This window comes from Nelumbo nucifera, chromosome 2, assembly GCF_055504915.1.
Source record: "Nelumbo nucifera cultivar China Antique chromosome 2, China Antique-T2T, whole genome shotgun sequence".
In the NCBI taxonomy this organism is placed as follows: Eukaryota; Viridiplantae; Streptophyta; class Magnoliopsida; order Proteales; family Nelumbonaceae; genus Nelumbo; species Nelumbo nucifera.
This window is the reverse complement of record NC_142650.1, coordinates 14,427,221-14,439,326: the sequence shown is the minus strand read 5'-3', so window position 1 is coordinate 14,439,326 and position 12,106 is coordinate 14,427,221. Positions and strand designations below refer to the sequence as shown.

The 12,106-nt window shown below is 39.5% G+C and overlaps 1 protein-coding gene across 1 annotated transcript; it reads left to right on the top strand.

Annotated features, from left to right (window-relative positions):
• Positions 1 to 7,163: 7,163 nt before the first annotated feature.
• Positions 7,164 to 9,091, top strand: LOC104597145 (putative E3 ubiquitin-protein ligase RHC2A). The gene has a single exon (XM_010258558.3). It carries the CDS (start codon positions 7,740 to 7,742, stop codon positions 8,892 to 8,894), a length of 1,155 nt encoding a protein of 384 aa, XP_010256860.1. The 5' UTR covers positions 7,164 to 7,739; the 3' UTR covers positions 8,895 to 9,091.
• The last annotated feature ends 3,015 nt before the right edge of the window (positions 9,092 to 12,106 follow it).

The window sequence follows — 12,106 nt, the reverse complement described above, 5'->3', positions numbered from 1 at the left end:
TGTGTGTATCTACAAGGTCTTGTGGATAGCATTTTTTCTGGAATCCCGAGTCCACAATATGAGCGGTTTGATGGTGGTTAAGTGGCTGGACTTAATCACTTATTACTTTGGAGTGGATAAAATAGACAGGTGATAAAGATGGTATTGCACCAACGGCTAGGACAAGAATGCCAAAAACTAACAGCAGATATATCCTCCCATAATATATCAACATGCACCGAAAAAAAAACTACGTCTAACATCCTGATTCATAACAACACTAGCTAATCTATCAGCACATGTATGGGCTTCTTAACAGTGATTTATAGATATAAAGAAGAATCGATCCATGAGTCTTAAGCCCATTCGGTTTGCTGGAATAGGGGTTTAGAATTTCTGATTCCAATTTTGTTTGGGTGAAGTCGGAATTCCATTTTCATTCTTGGTGGAATGACCATTCCCTACTCTTTCTTAAGAATGAAATCTCATTTCTATTGATTCTAATTTTTATTCTCATTCTGTGTCTAAATTAAATAAATTATTCCATCAGCCACTTCATTAGTTATCAGAGGTTCCTTCACGCGCTCTCTCACTCGCTCGAAATAAATTTGATCCTTCGAGGAAGACTGGAAGAGACTGGAAAATGATAAAAAGTTATTTGACCTTCTAATAACGGGTTGTGCGTTTAGGCCTTGTGGAATTAATTTGTGTGGGTTTGGGTTTTTCTGGAATGTAGAAGTAGAACCCCCGCCATCCAACATAAAATATATCACCGAGACACCCACTATGAATACAGCTTGTTTTGCTTGCATTTGACTCTAGTGTTCCGACTTGATGACGAATTAATGTTTCAGGCCGAATGAATATAACTCAAGCCTAAGCCTGATAGATGAAGAATATTAATTATATATGTGTTCTAGATTTTTAACAATGAATCAAGCATGTCGAGTAGTTCAACTTCGGAGAATATTAATTAGGTCATCAACAGGTGGTTATATATAGATTTCAAGCCTAAGCCAATCGATTCTATTTCATCTTTAGTTTGCCGAAAACTGTTAACTTCATCAGCAAGGTGTTGATTCAGGCGGTCGAATTATGGATCTGTTCAGCCTTGATAATAGTTTTGGTCATTTTTCATTTTTATTATTTTAAATTAAAATGAGTCATCCATTTCAAACGGACGGTCAAACCATTGACCTAAAAATTGGTCATCAAAGTGATTTCGGTTTTGGGTTAGTTTTACCTTTGAAAATATTAGTTTGAAAACATCTATTACGGTCTTAAACCTGTTTAATTTGAACGCTCGGTTTAATTAATCCCTTGTATTTTTATGGTTTATTATTTTACTTGTGCTTTCATTTCTTAGAGTGTAATCGTAAAACAAGATAACATAGACCTACCTAAGGGTAGTCATACCGATGGTCTTTGGCTATAAATCAAGGTTCAAAAATTTGATATAATATACTCCGTCGTATTCTATCTTTTGAAGATCAATATGCCTATTTTAAGGGGTTTTAAGAAATTCTTTTATTTCATAATTAATTAATTAATAAAAAAATGAGGCCCTCTCTGAAAATTTGAAAAAGAAAATTATAAAAAAAAATGCACAGTTCGAAGCATCAATTATATGGATATTTGAAGCTTGCTCTAAACTATCACTATCAGCATGGGGACAGAAATATAATTAGGGTGCCAAAAGCTAATAAACACAAATAAGGGAACCAAGAATTAATAAAAATAAATGATGAGAAGGCCAAAATAAGATTGTAGGAACTTTTAAGCTAGAGGGGGCCATGGCTCCTCTCCGCCACCCGCTAGGTCCGCTCTAGTTCATCATTGTTGAGGGGTTACTTGGTCCGACCAGTGACATGATGATACATGGAGCGAACAATCGATTCGGTAATATTTGAGTATTCTTGGATACCTCAACATTTCAAGTCACCTTGGGTACTTTGGGCACCTTGGGTCACTTAGCTAAGACTAGGGCCCAAGCAGTTCGTCGTATTCACCGACCTACCGAGGTGCCCTGTAGCCTCCTTCAAGAAGCAAGCCAGATGTCTCCGATCTCTTCAGGATCATGTCGCACGCCAATGGATCTTATCCCTATCCCGCATGAATTGGATAGATTTGGATAAGCCTTATCATCTTACACAGAGTCCATCTTTGAGTGCGGAACAGACTCCAGGTTATGCAGGCCAGTGATCTCGAAAACATTTCACGAAGCCTACGACAACTTACTTATATAAAGGCATCGCCTCTAGTCTCATAAAGTACGCACGATTTAACTATCACAAATTACTGTTCTTCAAGCTATCACTTCTCTACAACTTCCCAAATTAACTTAAGCATTGAAATGTCCACACCAGATAAAATACCCCATAACCTTTTATCTTCTTTCCTTCCAAGACATAGCAGTCCGACACTCGAATTGCCTTTCCAACAAAAAACACCTGATCGCGCACCACCAATCATCATCATCATCATCATCAGACCCTAGATGCAAGAGGTATACCACTGTTTGCCACCATTTAAGCCAATGGGCCTAGCAATAACATCTCCATTACTATGTAGCTTTTAAACATCAAGCATGGACACCACTTACCACTTAGACAGCGATGCACGACATGTGTCATCTTCACCTCTTCCCTGCTGCCCACACTGTAGGTGATACCTACGTTGTAGTCTTCTTCTCTGCTCACGCATGCTCCTTATTGATTTATTATACTATGGTATGGATGTTGTATAAGCTGTATCCATGTGGACTACGTGTCTCCCAAATCCCAATTCCAGTAGTGCGAGTTGTTTAAGAAATTTTGTGACATCTAAGTGAGAGAATAGCCACCTTTGTAATTAGCATAGAGTACACATATATATCTACCCATTAAAGCCTAATCTATATATAGATAGACATAGAATAGGGACCCGAAATTAATTGAAAAGACTCCACGCATTACTTCAAGCCAAAAAAGAGGCATAGGCAACTGGTCATATGGCATGCATAAAAGAAAATGCAGGAATTACAAAAAAAAAAAAACAATCTACATGTGTGGTTGTATGCATTATTGATCACCGGCTGCTTGTGTTGACATATTTTTTTGCCGTAGGAATGGGTAGCATAATTGAGTTGGATTTAGGTATTGTTGAATGGGACAAGCGTCAAAGAAATGGACCGGACAGTTGTATTGAGATTTGGACTCCACGCCCATGAGCTAGCTGTTCCACTTCCACCAAGACCCAGTTTCAGTTTGGGAAAACAAAACGCCATCTTTCTCTATCTGGGGTTTTGAATTTCAGTTGTAAGAGTGGAGTGGGGCCTTATCTCTCTCATCACAAAAGTAAGGTAATTGATTGGACATTGGACTGTATATATATACAGCAGAAGAAATTTAACATGGTACATTACATGACAATCTCTCGTTGAAAATCAAAGGAGCCGAAATGTTGAATCCAAATTCCTGAGCTTGGGTATTTGGAGGAAAGTGAACTCACATTGGAATTATGAAATAATTAAAATTCCACGGTATGATTGACCCCATTTTTTCAAGCGAAATTACACACAGAAGTAGTGCAGGGAGCCGAGGGAAAAAAGCGGTTAGAGTCCTTTGAGAAAAGACGAGCTTTATTCTATCTGGGTCCTGGGATTGGGAAGAGCCAAAAGAAGGAGCACCACTGACTTGGAAGGAAGAAAGCATAAAGAAGACTCGTAAAAAGAAAGGTAGCTTTAGATTCCAAGTAGGCACGTCCTTTTATCGACTTTTGTTTTGATGGATGAAGCTCTCTCGCTGGTTAGACGCTATGGAACACGCCACACATAATATATTTTTTATAAAAAAGGGAGGGATAAACGCATCTCATCTCAGCACTCATCAGGGAAAATCAGGGGTTCTCTGTTAATAGACAAAGTGGTGTAGCCCTTGTGGATCATTGGCTCAGAGGCCGAAAGGCCGTCCAAGCTGATTCAACTAAACGTGTATTTTTCATATACATCCCTACCATCAATTCTGATATTTGATGCTATTTTCTATAAAATTAATGCTACAATTAACAAGATCGAGTACTAATTGATAACAGCGTAAAATTTGATGAATCTAATGTTTCTGCTCCGAAAGCCAGATATTCCCAGTAATTACTGTTTCTTTTGCATAATGCTCAATTTGGAAAGAGTATAAATATAAAGTCTTGTATTTTATATTATTTTGCATATATTTATATTTGTATTCCTTTCAAATTGAGTCTAAAGCTGCTTAAATATATTATTTATATATTATATATGTACACTATATATTTATCTATGTTATATTTAGTACTTATATATATATATATTCATTCAAGCTAATGTAAAAAAAAAAAAGGCTGGTGACAATTAATGAAACTTAGTGAGCAGAACAAGGACCTGTTGGAATGAGAAAATTAAAAAGAAGAGGAGTCCCCTTCACCTCCGCCACAGCGTGTAACACAAGAAAGGAATCTCTCAATCCCTAACATTTTATTCTTGTCCATTCTGCATGTGTAAATATATTAAAAATTGGCAGTGTAATTGAGAAAGAGAGAGAAGACTGGTGAATGATGATGATCCCTTTCCGTTGAACCGGTTAAAGAGCAAAACCAATGGACTGGATGACAACAACGTTATGATATGAATTTAACATTGGGATATGCTTCTCACAGAGCGCATTCAAAGTGGTCTGAAATCCATCGTGTAATTTGTTGTTATATTTTTGTAACACTGAAAACAATGCCAACATAAAATTAAAAAGATGAAGCGAAAAAAAACATAAAATTAAAAAGATAAATAAAGATGTTAGACAGTTGTAGGTTTTTTCTTTATATTATAATAATTAAAAACGAAAACTAAGGAGTGTGTATACATACAGGACATATGCAATCTTCTCCGGAGAGGAGAGGAGAGGAGAGGAGCTCTAAGCTCTATATGGAAGTTTCTACGCGTGTGCTTGTCGTAAATCTCACGTGCACTAGTCAACTTTGGGAAACGAAACGGAAAGAGAGCGATAAAAAGAGGACAAGGGATGGCGCATGTATATATATATATATATATGGCTATCAATATATAGATATTCTCTTTTTTCCACATCCATATTTATCATCACAACAACAATACCGGTATGGACTGGACTATGAACTCTTAAAGGATAATAAATAGGGAAAACAAACACAAGTATGAAGTATGCTCTATCAAAATTTACTTTACCTTTTGGGGAAGTAAGGATACATCCGATGCAGAATTATGAATTTCAGCCCCCTACCCTTTCACCCCTATAAACCACATCTTATCCGTATATTTGTTGATCTGGGCTGATTGGTCATTCTCCCTTTTTTTTTTTTCCACTTTTCTGTTTACTTTGTAGGGGAGGAGGATGGGTTATTACCTTTATTACCCAACGAAGCTAATTAACGCGTTCGTTCCACGAAGGAAAAGATGCTTTTGGTTTCCTGTTCACCTCACACACACCGCCAAAACTCAAGTGTGGGAGACCCGGAAGCCGGAATTAGCATAAAACGTAAATTAATCGTCTTTGTCTGTTCACGGTTCAGATTGATGCTCTCACAGATACTGCACAGGCCACTCTCTTTCCTTTCACTGTTTCACAGATAGGACTCAGGAGTCAGAGAAGTAGTAGTTCGCCCTTCATTGCTGGTGGCCCCCATCAACCATTAGACTGGTGTCAGATGGTTTAATTTATTAATTAGATAAAACGGGCCATGCTTATGCGTGCATGGGTGTTCATTAAAAAGCTTAATTATATCCAGTAATCCAATGCGTTCGGCTTCTGCCCCTCATGAAAGATCGAAGGAGACGGGTAGGGAGGGAGGGAGGGAAGGAGAGGGACCCTCTCTCTCTCTCTCTCTCTCATTGAATCAGATTCCACCTTCGACGAAAGAAAACTGGAAAAGCATGTCTGCTTCTAAAGAAAGCCAGCTGATCAGTTGGATTCTCGCTAAATCGATCGTCAGAGACAGGAATTATAAAATTTATAATTAATTCATAGTTGGTAGTTAATACCTGATAACCCGATAAACGCCGCCTCTGTGCTCTGTTCGCTGCTTAATAGTTAGTGAATACAATAGAAAGGATCCGCCTTCCTAAACCTCAACTGCGTCGTGGTTCATTTTCAATCGTTCCTTTGTACGATCATTGGATCCTTTTTTGCTTTATATCCTTCTTCTACCAAATTCAATTTTGACTTTTCAAGAGAATCCAACGGCTGCAATGCAATCCTGCATGCTCCACGTTTTCATTTGTCATTTTGCTTACTCTGTTACTCACATCACTCTCAAGAGTCAAGACGGCTCCTGAAGCCTACTGCCAGGCTGCCAAGTTCCAGATCCACAGCCAATGGGCCATGGCCATGCCTGATGAAGATCATGACTGATAAGTGACAGAGCAGAATAATGACGATGATGAATCATCCATCATTCCTCCTGAATTTCGTTCCTCGATCAAAATCTGATGGCTCAATCTCCAAACCAAACTACAACGTAACACGCAACACACCATTACCGCCCATTGACTCATCGGATTATTCATATTGTCTGACGGTTGAGATCTTACACCCGAAAATAATCCAAGATATGCCTGCCTACAACCTAGAAAGTCAAATTCACGTTTAGGCTATGATGATGGACTATTTCTATTTTCTACCCCATGCCCAATTACTATTCAATAATATAATTAATTAATTGGATCATAACATATATTATCCATTTAATTTAAAAAACGATCAGCACTAAATTGTAAATGACTAAATTCCAACCCAAAGGTGGATTTTACGATTGGTTCATAAACGTTTCTACTTTCTTTCCCTATATAATAAGAATAGAAAGAAATACCAGAAAAACTACCCCAGGAGGCCAGGAATATTTAACGGGTTCAACTTTCAAAATTGGCGTCATTTTCTTATTTTTGGTCTCCAAGACTCCAACTCCAAGCAACTCCAGGCATCCACCCAGACCCAGTTCCTACTTCCTACTACCAACGCCACGCGTATCGCCGAGTGAAGCCCAACGGCGCGCGGCTCGGCCCGATCCACTTATTCGAATCTTCTCTTTGACGTTCTACAAGTGTAGAACCACACTTCACGACGGACGTTTGGTTTAGGGAGTTAAGCGTTGAAAAACAAAAATGAACGCGTTTTCGCCGTTAAGCCTTCACCCCTGCCCCTGCTTAAAAGCCTTGCCTCTCGTTTACTTGTCCTTCCAACCCTCATGACCTTACCTTTACACTGCTGTCTTCCGTTTTATCTTTCTTGGTTTCTAGTCTGCCGGATCTCTAGTTTGCTGGCAAGTTAGGGTTTCTCCCTTCTTCTTTGTTCCGGTTGAAGTTGAACCAGAGTTTTCTCGCGTTTTGCAAGAATCCAGATTCAATTCTTTCGTTACTTCTCTCTTCTCTGTAATGCAAAATAAACCAGCAATTTTAGGGTTTCTTTCCTCATTATGATCCTGAATTTGTTCATCGATGTGGAAATCTTGGACTTTTCTTCTCTCTTGTGAAAATTAGTGAGGAACTGAGGGTTTTTATTTGCTTGATTTCTCAGATCTCACTGTGAGGTTTCAGTGACGAAGTCCAGTATTCCAAGGAAGCGGTTCTGTGGAGCAGAACCCTCTGTTTCGCTTTTCTTCACTAATCGGATTCGGAAGGGTTGTAAAAGAAAGAGGGTTCTGTGTTATAGGTTTTCTTTCCCGTGAATCCCTGATCTACAGGAAAAAGTTTTTTTTTTTTTTTTCTAGGTTTGCTTATATAGATGGCTTCAGCTGGGTCTTCGTACTGGTGCTACAGATGCAATCGATTTGTTAGGGTTTGGGCTCGAGAAACTATTGTTTGCCCTGATTGCGATGGGGGTTTTATTGAAGAAATCGTTGAGCCCCCTCGATCTGCACATGCAGACGTTAGGCGCCGGCGATTTCCCGGCGCTGCGATGTATATGCTCGGGAATAGGCAGAATTCGGATCAGAGTGCGAATCTAGGGTTTCGCCGCAGCCGAAGGAACACTGGGGATCGTTCGCCTTTTAACCCCGTTATTGTCCTCCGGGGGCCTGCTGAACGTGGCGGCGCGGAAGGTGGTGGTGGAGAGAGGGGAAACTTTGAGCTTTACTACGATGATGGCTCCGGTTCAGGACTCCGTCCGCTGCCCGCAAGCATGTCGGATTTCTTGATGGGTTCGGGCTTTGACCGCCTTCTCGAACAGCTGGCTCAGATCGAGATCAACGGAGTTGGGCGCTATGAGCATCCCCCGGCGTCGAAGGCTGCCGTCGAGTCCATGCCGACCATCGAGATTGTCGACAGCCATGTTGTCACTGAGTCTCACTGTGCTGTCTGCAAGGAGCCCTTTGAACTTGGCTCGGAGGCCCGTGAGATGCCTTGTAAACATATCTACCATTCAGACTGCATCCTCCCTTGGCTCTCTCTTCGAAATTCTTGTCCCGTTTGCCGTCACGAATTGCCTACAGATGTTCGTGGCAGAGCATCGCCGGAGCCCGAAGGTGGTCAAGGCGAGCAATCTCCAGCGACTACTGAAGAAGATACTGTGGGGTTAACCATATGGAGGCTCCCGGGTGGTGGATTTGCAGTCGGAAGATTTTCCGGGGGTAGACGAGCTGCCGAGCGCGAGCTACCCGTCGTTTACACGGAAATGGATGGTGGGTTTAATACTGGCGGTGCGCCAAGGAGAATTTCATGGACATCTAGAGGTAGCAGGTCGAGAGAGAGTCGGGGATTTGGCCGTGTCTTCCGCAGTTTCTTCTCTTTCTTTGGGAGGCTAAGATCGTCTTCTCATCATACTTCAGAATCTAGGGTTACTCCTAGAAGTCGTTCCAGTTCTGTCTTCAGTAGAACCTCGCGGAGGCGCAGCGGCAGCGCCTGGACCTTGGAAGATAACGGTGGAATTTCCAGATGGTGATTTTTTTCTTTGGCTTGGATGGGTTGGGAGACTTTAAGAAAATCTCCTCTCTCTCTACTTCTCTGGTTTTACTGTCCGATCATCCAATCGTGACAGCGCTCTTAGCGCATGGCAACATCTCTGTAAAAGGCTTGGCTTTTAAGCACTGTAAATAGCAAAAAGAATGAAGAATTCTCAATTTTAATCATGTTCAAAAAGAATCCATTTTTCATGGGAATGGACTAGGAGAGGTGCAATATTATTTCTCTCCTCAAATTGGTAGCAAAAGAAACGAAAAATATCGAGGAGTAGTAGAAGAAATGCAATCAGAATATGGAGTGGACTCTAAAAATAGAAGGTACAAGCTCAGACTGCCTGTGCTTAGATGCTAGTGGCATGGTTCAAAGCATTCATATTTTTTTTACTATATTACATTGTTAATGAACCTTCATATTGCATATTATTTTTTCCCTTCTTCATTAGAAGAATGTTGTTAGTGTCAGCCTTCAGCTGTGGGTATAATATTGAACTTCGTTTCTTGTTCACAGAACCTTATGAGCTGTGTGAGCTGTGTCCATGTATGAAGTCCATGGCAATGTGTCATGAAAGTTCGCCTTTTATTCTGGGCATGTTTTTGGATGTGCCAATCTACTAACAGGAAGGGGACTATCTTTGTTGGCCATTTGTCTCTCATACAGCGACTTATTATTAGGAGTTGGGAGATTGAACATATTATGGGTTTCCCAGGCTGAATCATGCCTTCTTTAAGCTGCCATGATCATGATCAGTACCCAGTTACCCACCATCATATAAGGTCCCACTCTCTAGTAATAGTATAGTTTCACCATTCACCAAAAAAAAAAAAAAAACAGTAGATTTTTAGTAATGCCTAATTGACAATTCAGCGAGTAGTGAGTCCAGACTCCAGAGTTTTTTTTTTTGCTTGCAGGAGATAGCGTCGCGAGGGAAGGAGGCTCTCTCACCGCCATTGTCTTTGTCCTGTTGAGACAACAGTGTCTGATTTGAAACAACGAGAGGGCAATAGAGCTCTTTTAGCGTGAAGAATCAAGAATGGGAGAAAGCCTCACTGGAATCAGTGAACAGCTGACACCTCTGACGTTGCTTTGCATATGGGACTTGACCATGTGGACTTGTTTATCAAATGGAATGGCCGAATTGGAGTAATCTCGAATCTCGATTCTCGACCAAATCACTTTTTGGTTTTTGCCGCCACATAAACGCGATACCTCCATATTATGTCAGTAACCTCCAACACCAAGATTCTAATCATATCATTTGATGTTTAAATCATTGAAGTTGATGTCTTTGAAGGGAAGGTTGGAGAGAACTGCTGTTTAGTGATCTATATGGGAAGGAGCTAGAAAGCTCAGCAAATTGCCCATACTATAATTCACCTTTTTTTACCTTGAGATGAAGTAAAGTAAGATGGAAGATGAGATGCTGTTTCTGGAATATGTTCTCATCCATAATCTACAATCTCAACTTCAACCAAAACCCAGCCAAAACCTGAATAACCACCTTAATGGTATTCGAGATTAGTTCTTGATATGGTACGAAAACCCAGCGGCTTGACTCGGTGAATTTATCCGAGCCAACCTGGTCAGGTGTAGGTGGTTGATCGTGTCCCATTCATTCGAATACTACAACTCTGCCACCTTGAATTCCGTAGAAGCACCTTAGTCGCTTACCATATATATGTGTGGTTGGTTTACGTTTATTGAGGAAACTTTTTTGCTGATGTAGTGCGTAATTGCGCGTAAACGCCTTTTGATTAAATGTGTTTTTCGGTTTTACAATCATACAAATATAAAACGTTTACTGAATAAATTTAAACGAAAAAAAAAACACTTTGCATGTAACTCTGTAATACATCCAAAAAGGCAAAAACCTTAGTCTTACTTAGTCCGTTGAAGATCTAAACCTAAACCAAATCTGAATGAAGAACTTCATATGTCGAAATAAAAATAAATAATAAATTATCATTAAAATATATAACGATGAAATATCTATATTATATAATTCGAATGTTGGGAAGTTTATTTTAAATTTTAGTTAGTATAATTTATTTCATTTTTTATCATGTAATTTCAAAATACATGAACAACAACACAAATAGAATCCATTAATCGTTTGGCCAAGAAGGTTGAACAACCAAACCAAGGAATCTTAAACACCCCACATATTTCTCTCTCGATAGATCACCATCTATTATTGGATCACAGTTTGGCTCAGAAATCTTGCAACAAGGTCAGAATTAAGCTTTGTTCTTGAATCTTGACCCATTTTAAAGTTTAAAGGGGAAATCAATTAAACTATCAATAAGCTTTAGGAATACTGTTTACAAAAACCCTTAAAAGTATCCCTCAATTTTATGACAATTAATTAATTCTATAACTACCATTAGCAAAATGTCACACTCCCTCCACATGTGTATACATGACTGTTATAACTTTTGTAAAATTCAATTCTGCTCTTTATCTACCAACGACAACAAAAATCCTTCAACCAACAACTCGGCCCGTCCAAACTCCTAACATTTTCAGTCACAGTCTCGATCTTTTTATGACACCGTATTTGTAAAGTGTAACCATATATATCCATATTGTTAGCTGGATTTTACTACCTTTTTTTTTAAAGTTTCAAATTAAGAAATCCCACTTTCCAAACTCAATATCCATTTACCGCTATTGCATGAATCCGAGTTTTGAGTCCCTTGCTTCTTTGGTAGCAGAGAAACCAATCCGGAGGCAATCATCAACGAGCACAATACAACCTGAACTCCATTTTGGTTCTTTGGGTTTTGAGACCATACGATCTTTGGGTGGTTTGAACGGTGAACCCATAAAGATTAATTTTACACAAGGCTCAGAAGAGACCCAACCATCAAATTGGTTTCTCATGTCCTGAGGTTCCACGGGAAACCATTTTGCGAATCTCCAAAACCTATTGGTGAACACTCGACTACTTCCAATTCTCAATTTCTCATTTGTCCCACTCTTAAACAAATAAAAAAATAGAAAAACTTCAAAACTTGGATTTTAAAAAAAAACAATAAATGGAAGGAGAAAATGGCGTCATAAAAGTTGAAAACAGATGGAATGCTAACAACAGCATACCTCTCAACGACAAATGAAAGTTCGTGAAAGACACTAATAAAATGTGGGCCAATGCAGAGTGTCCCCAGTCCCCTATTTGATACATGTTTTGGACTT

Excerpts from the sequence above, each read along its gene's own strand:
- LOC104597145 (XM_010258558.3), top strand. The coding sequence starts at position 7,740 with ATGGCTTCAGCTGGGTCTTCGTACTGGTGCTACAGATGCAATCGATTT.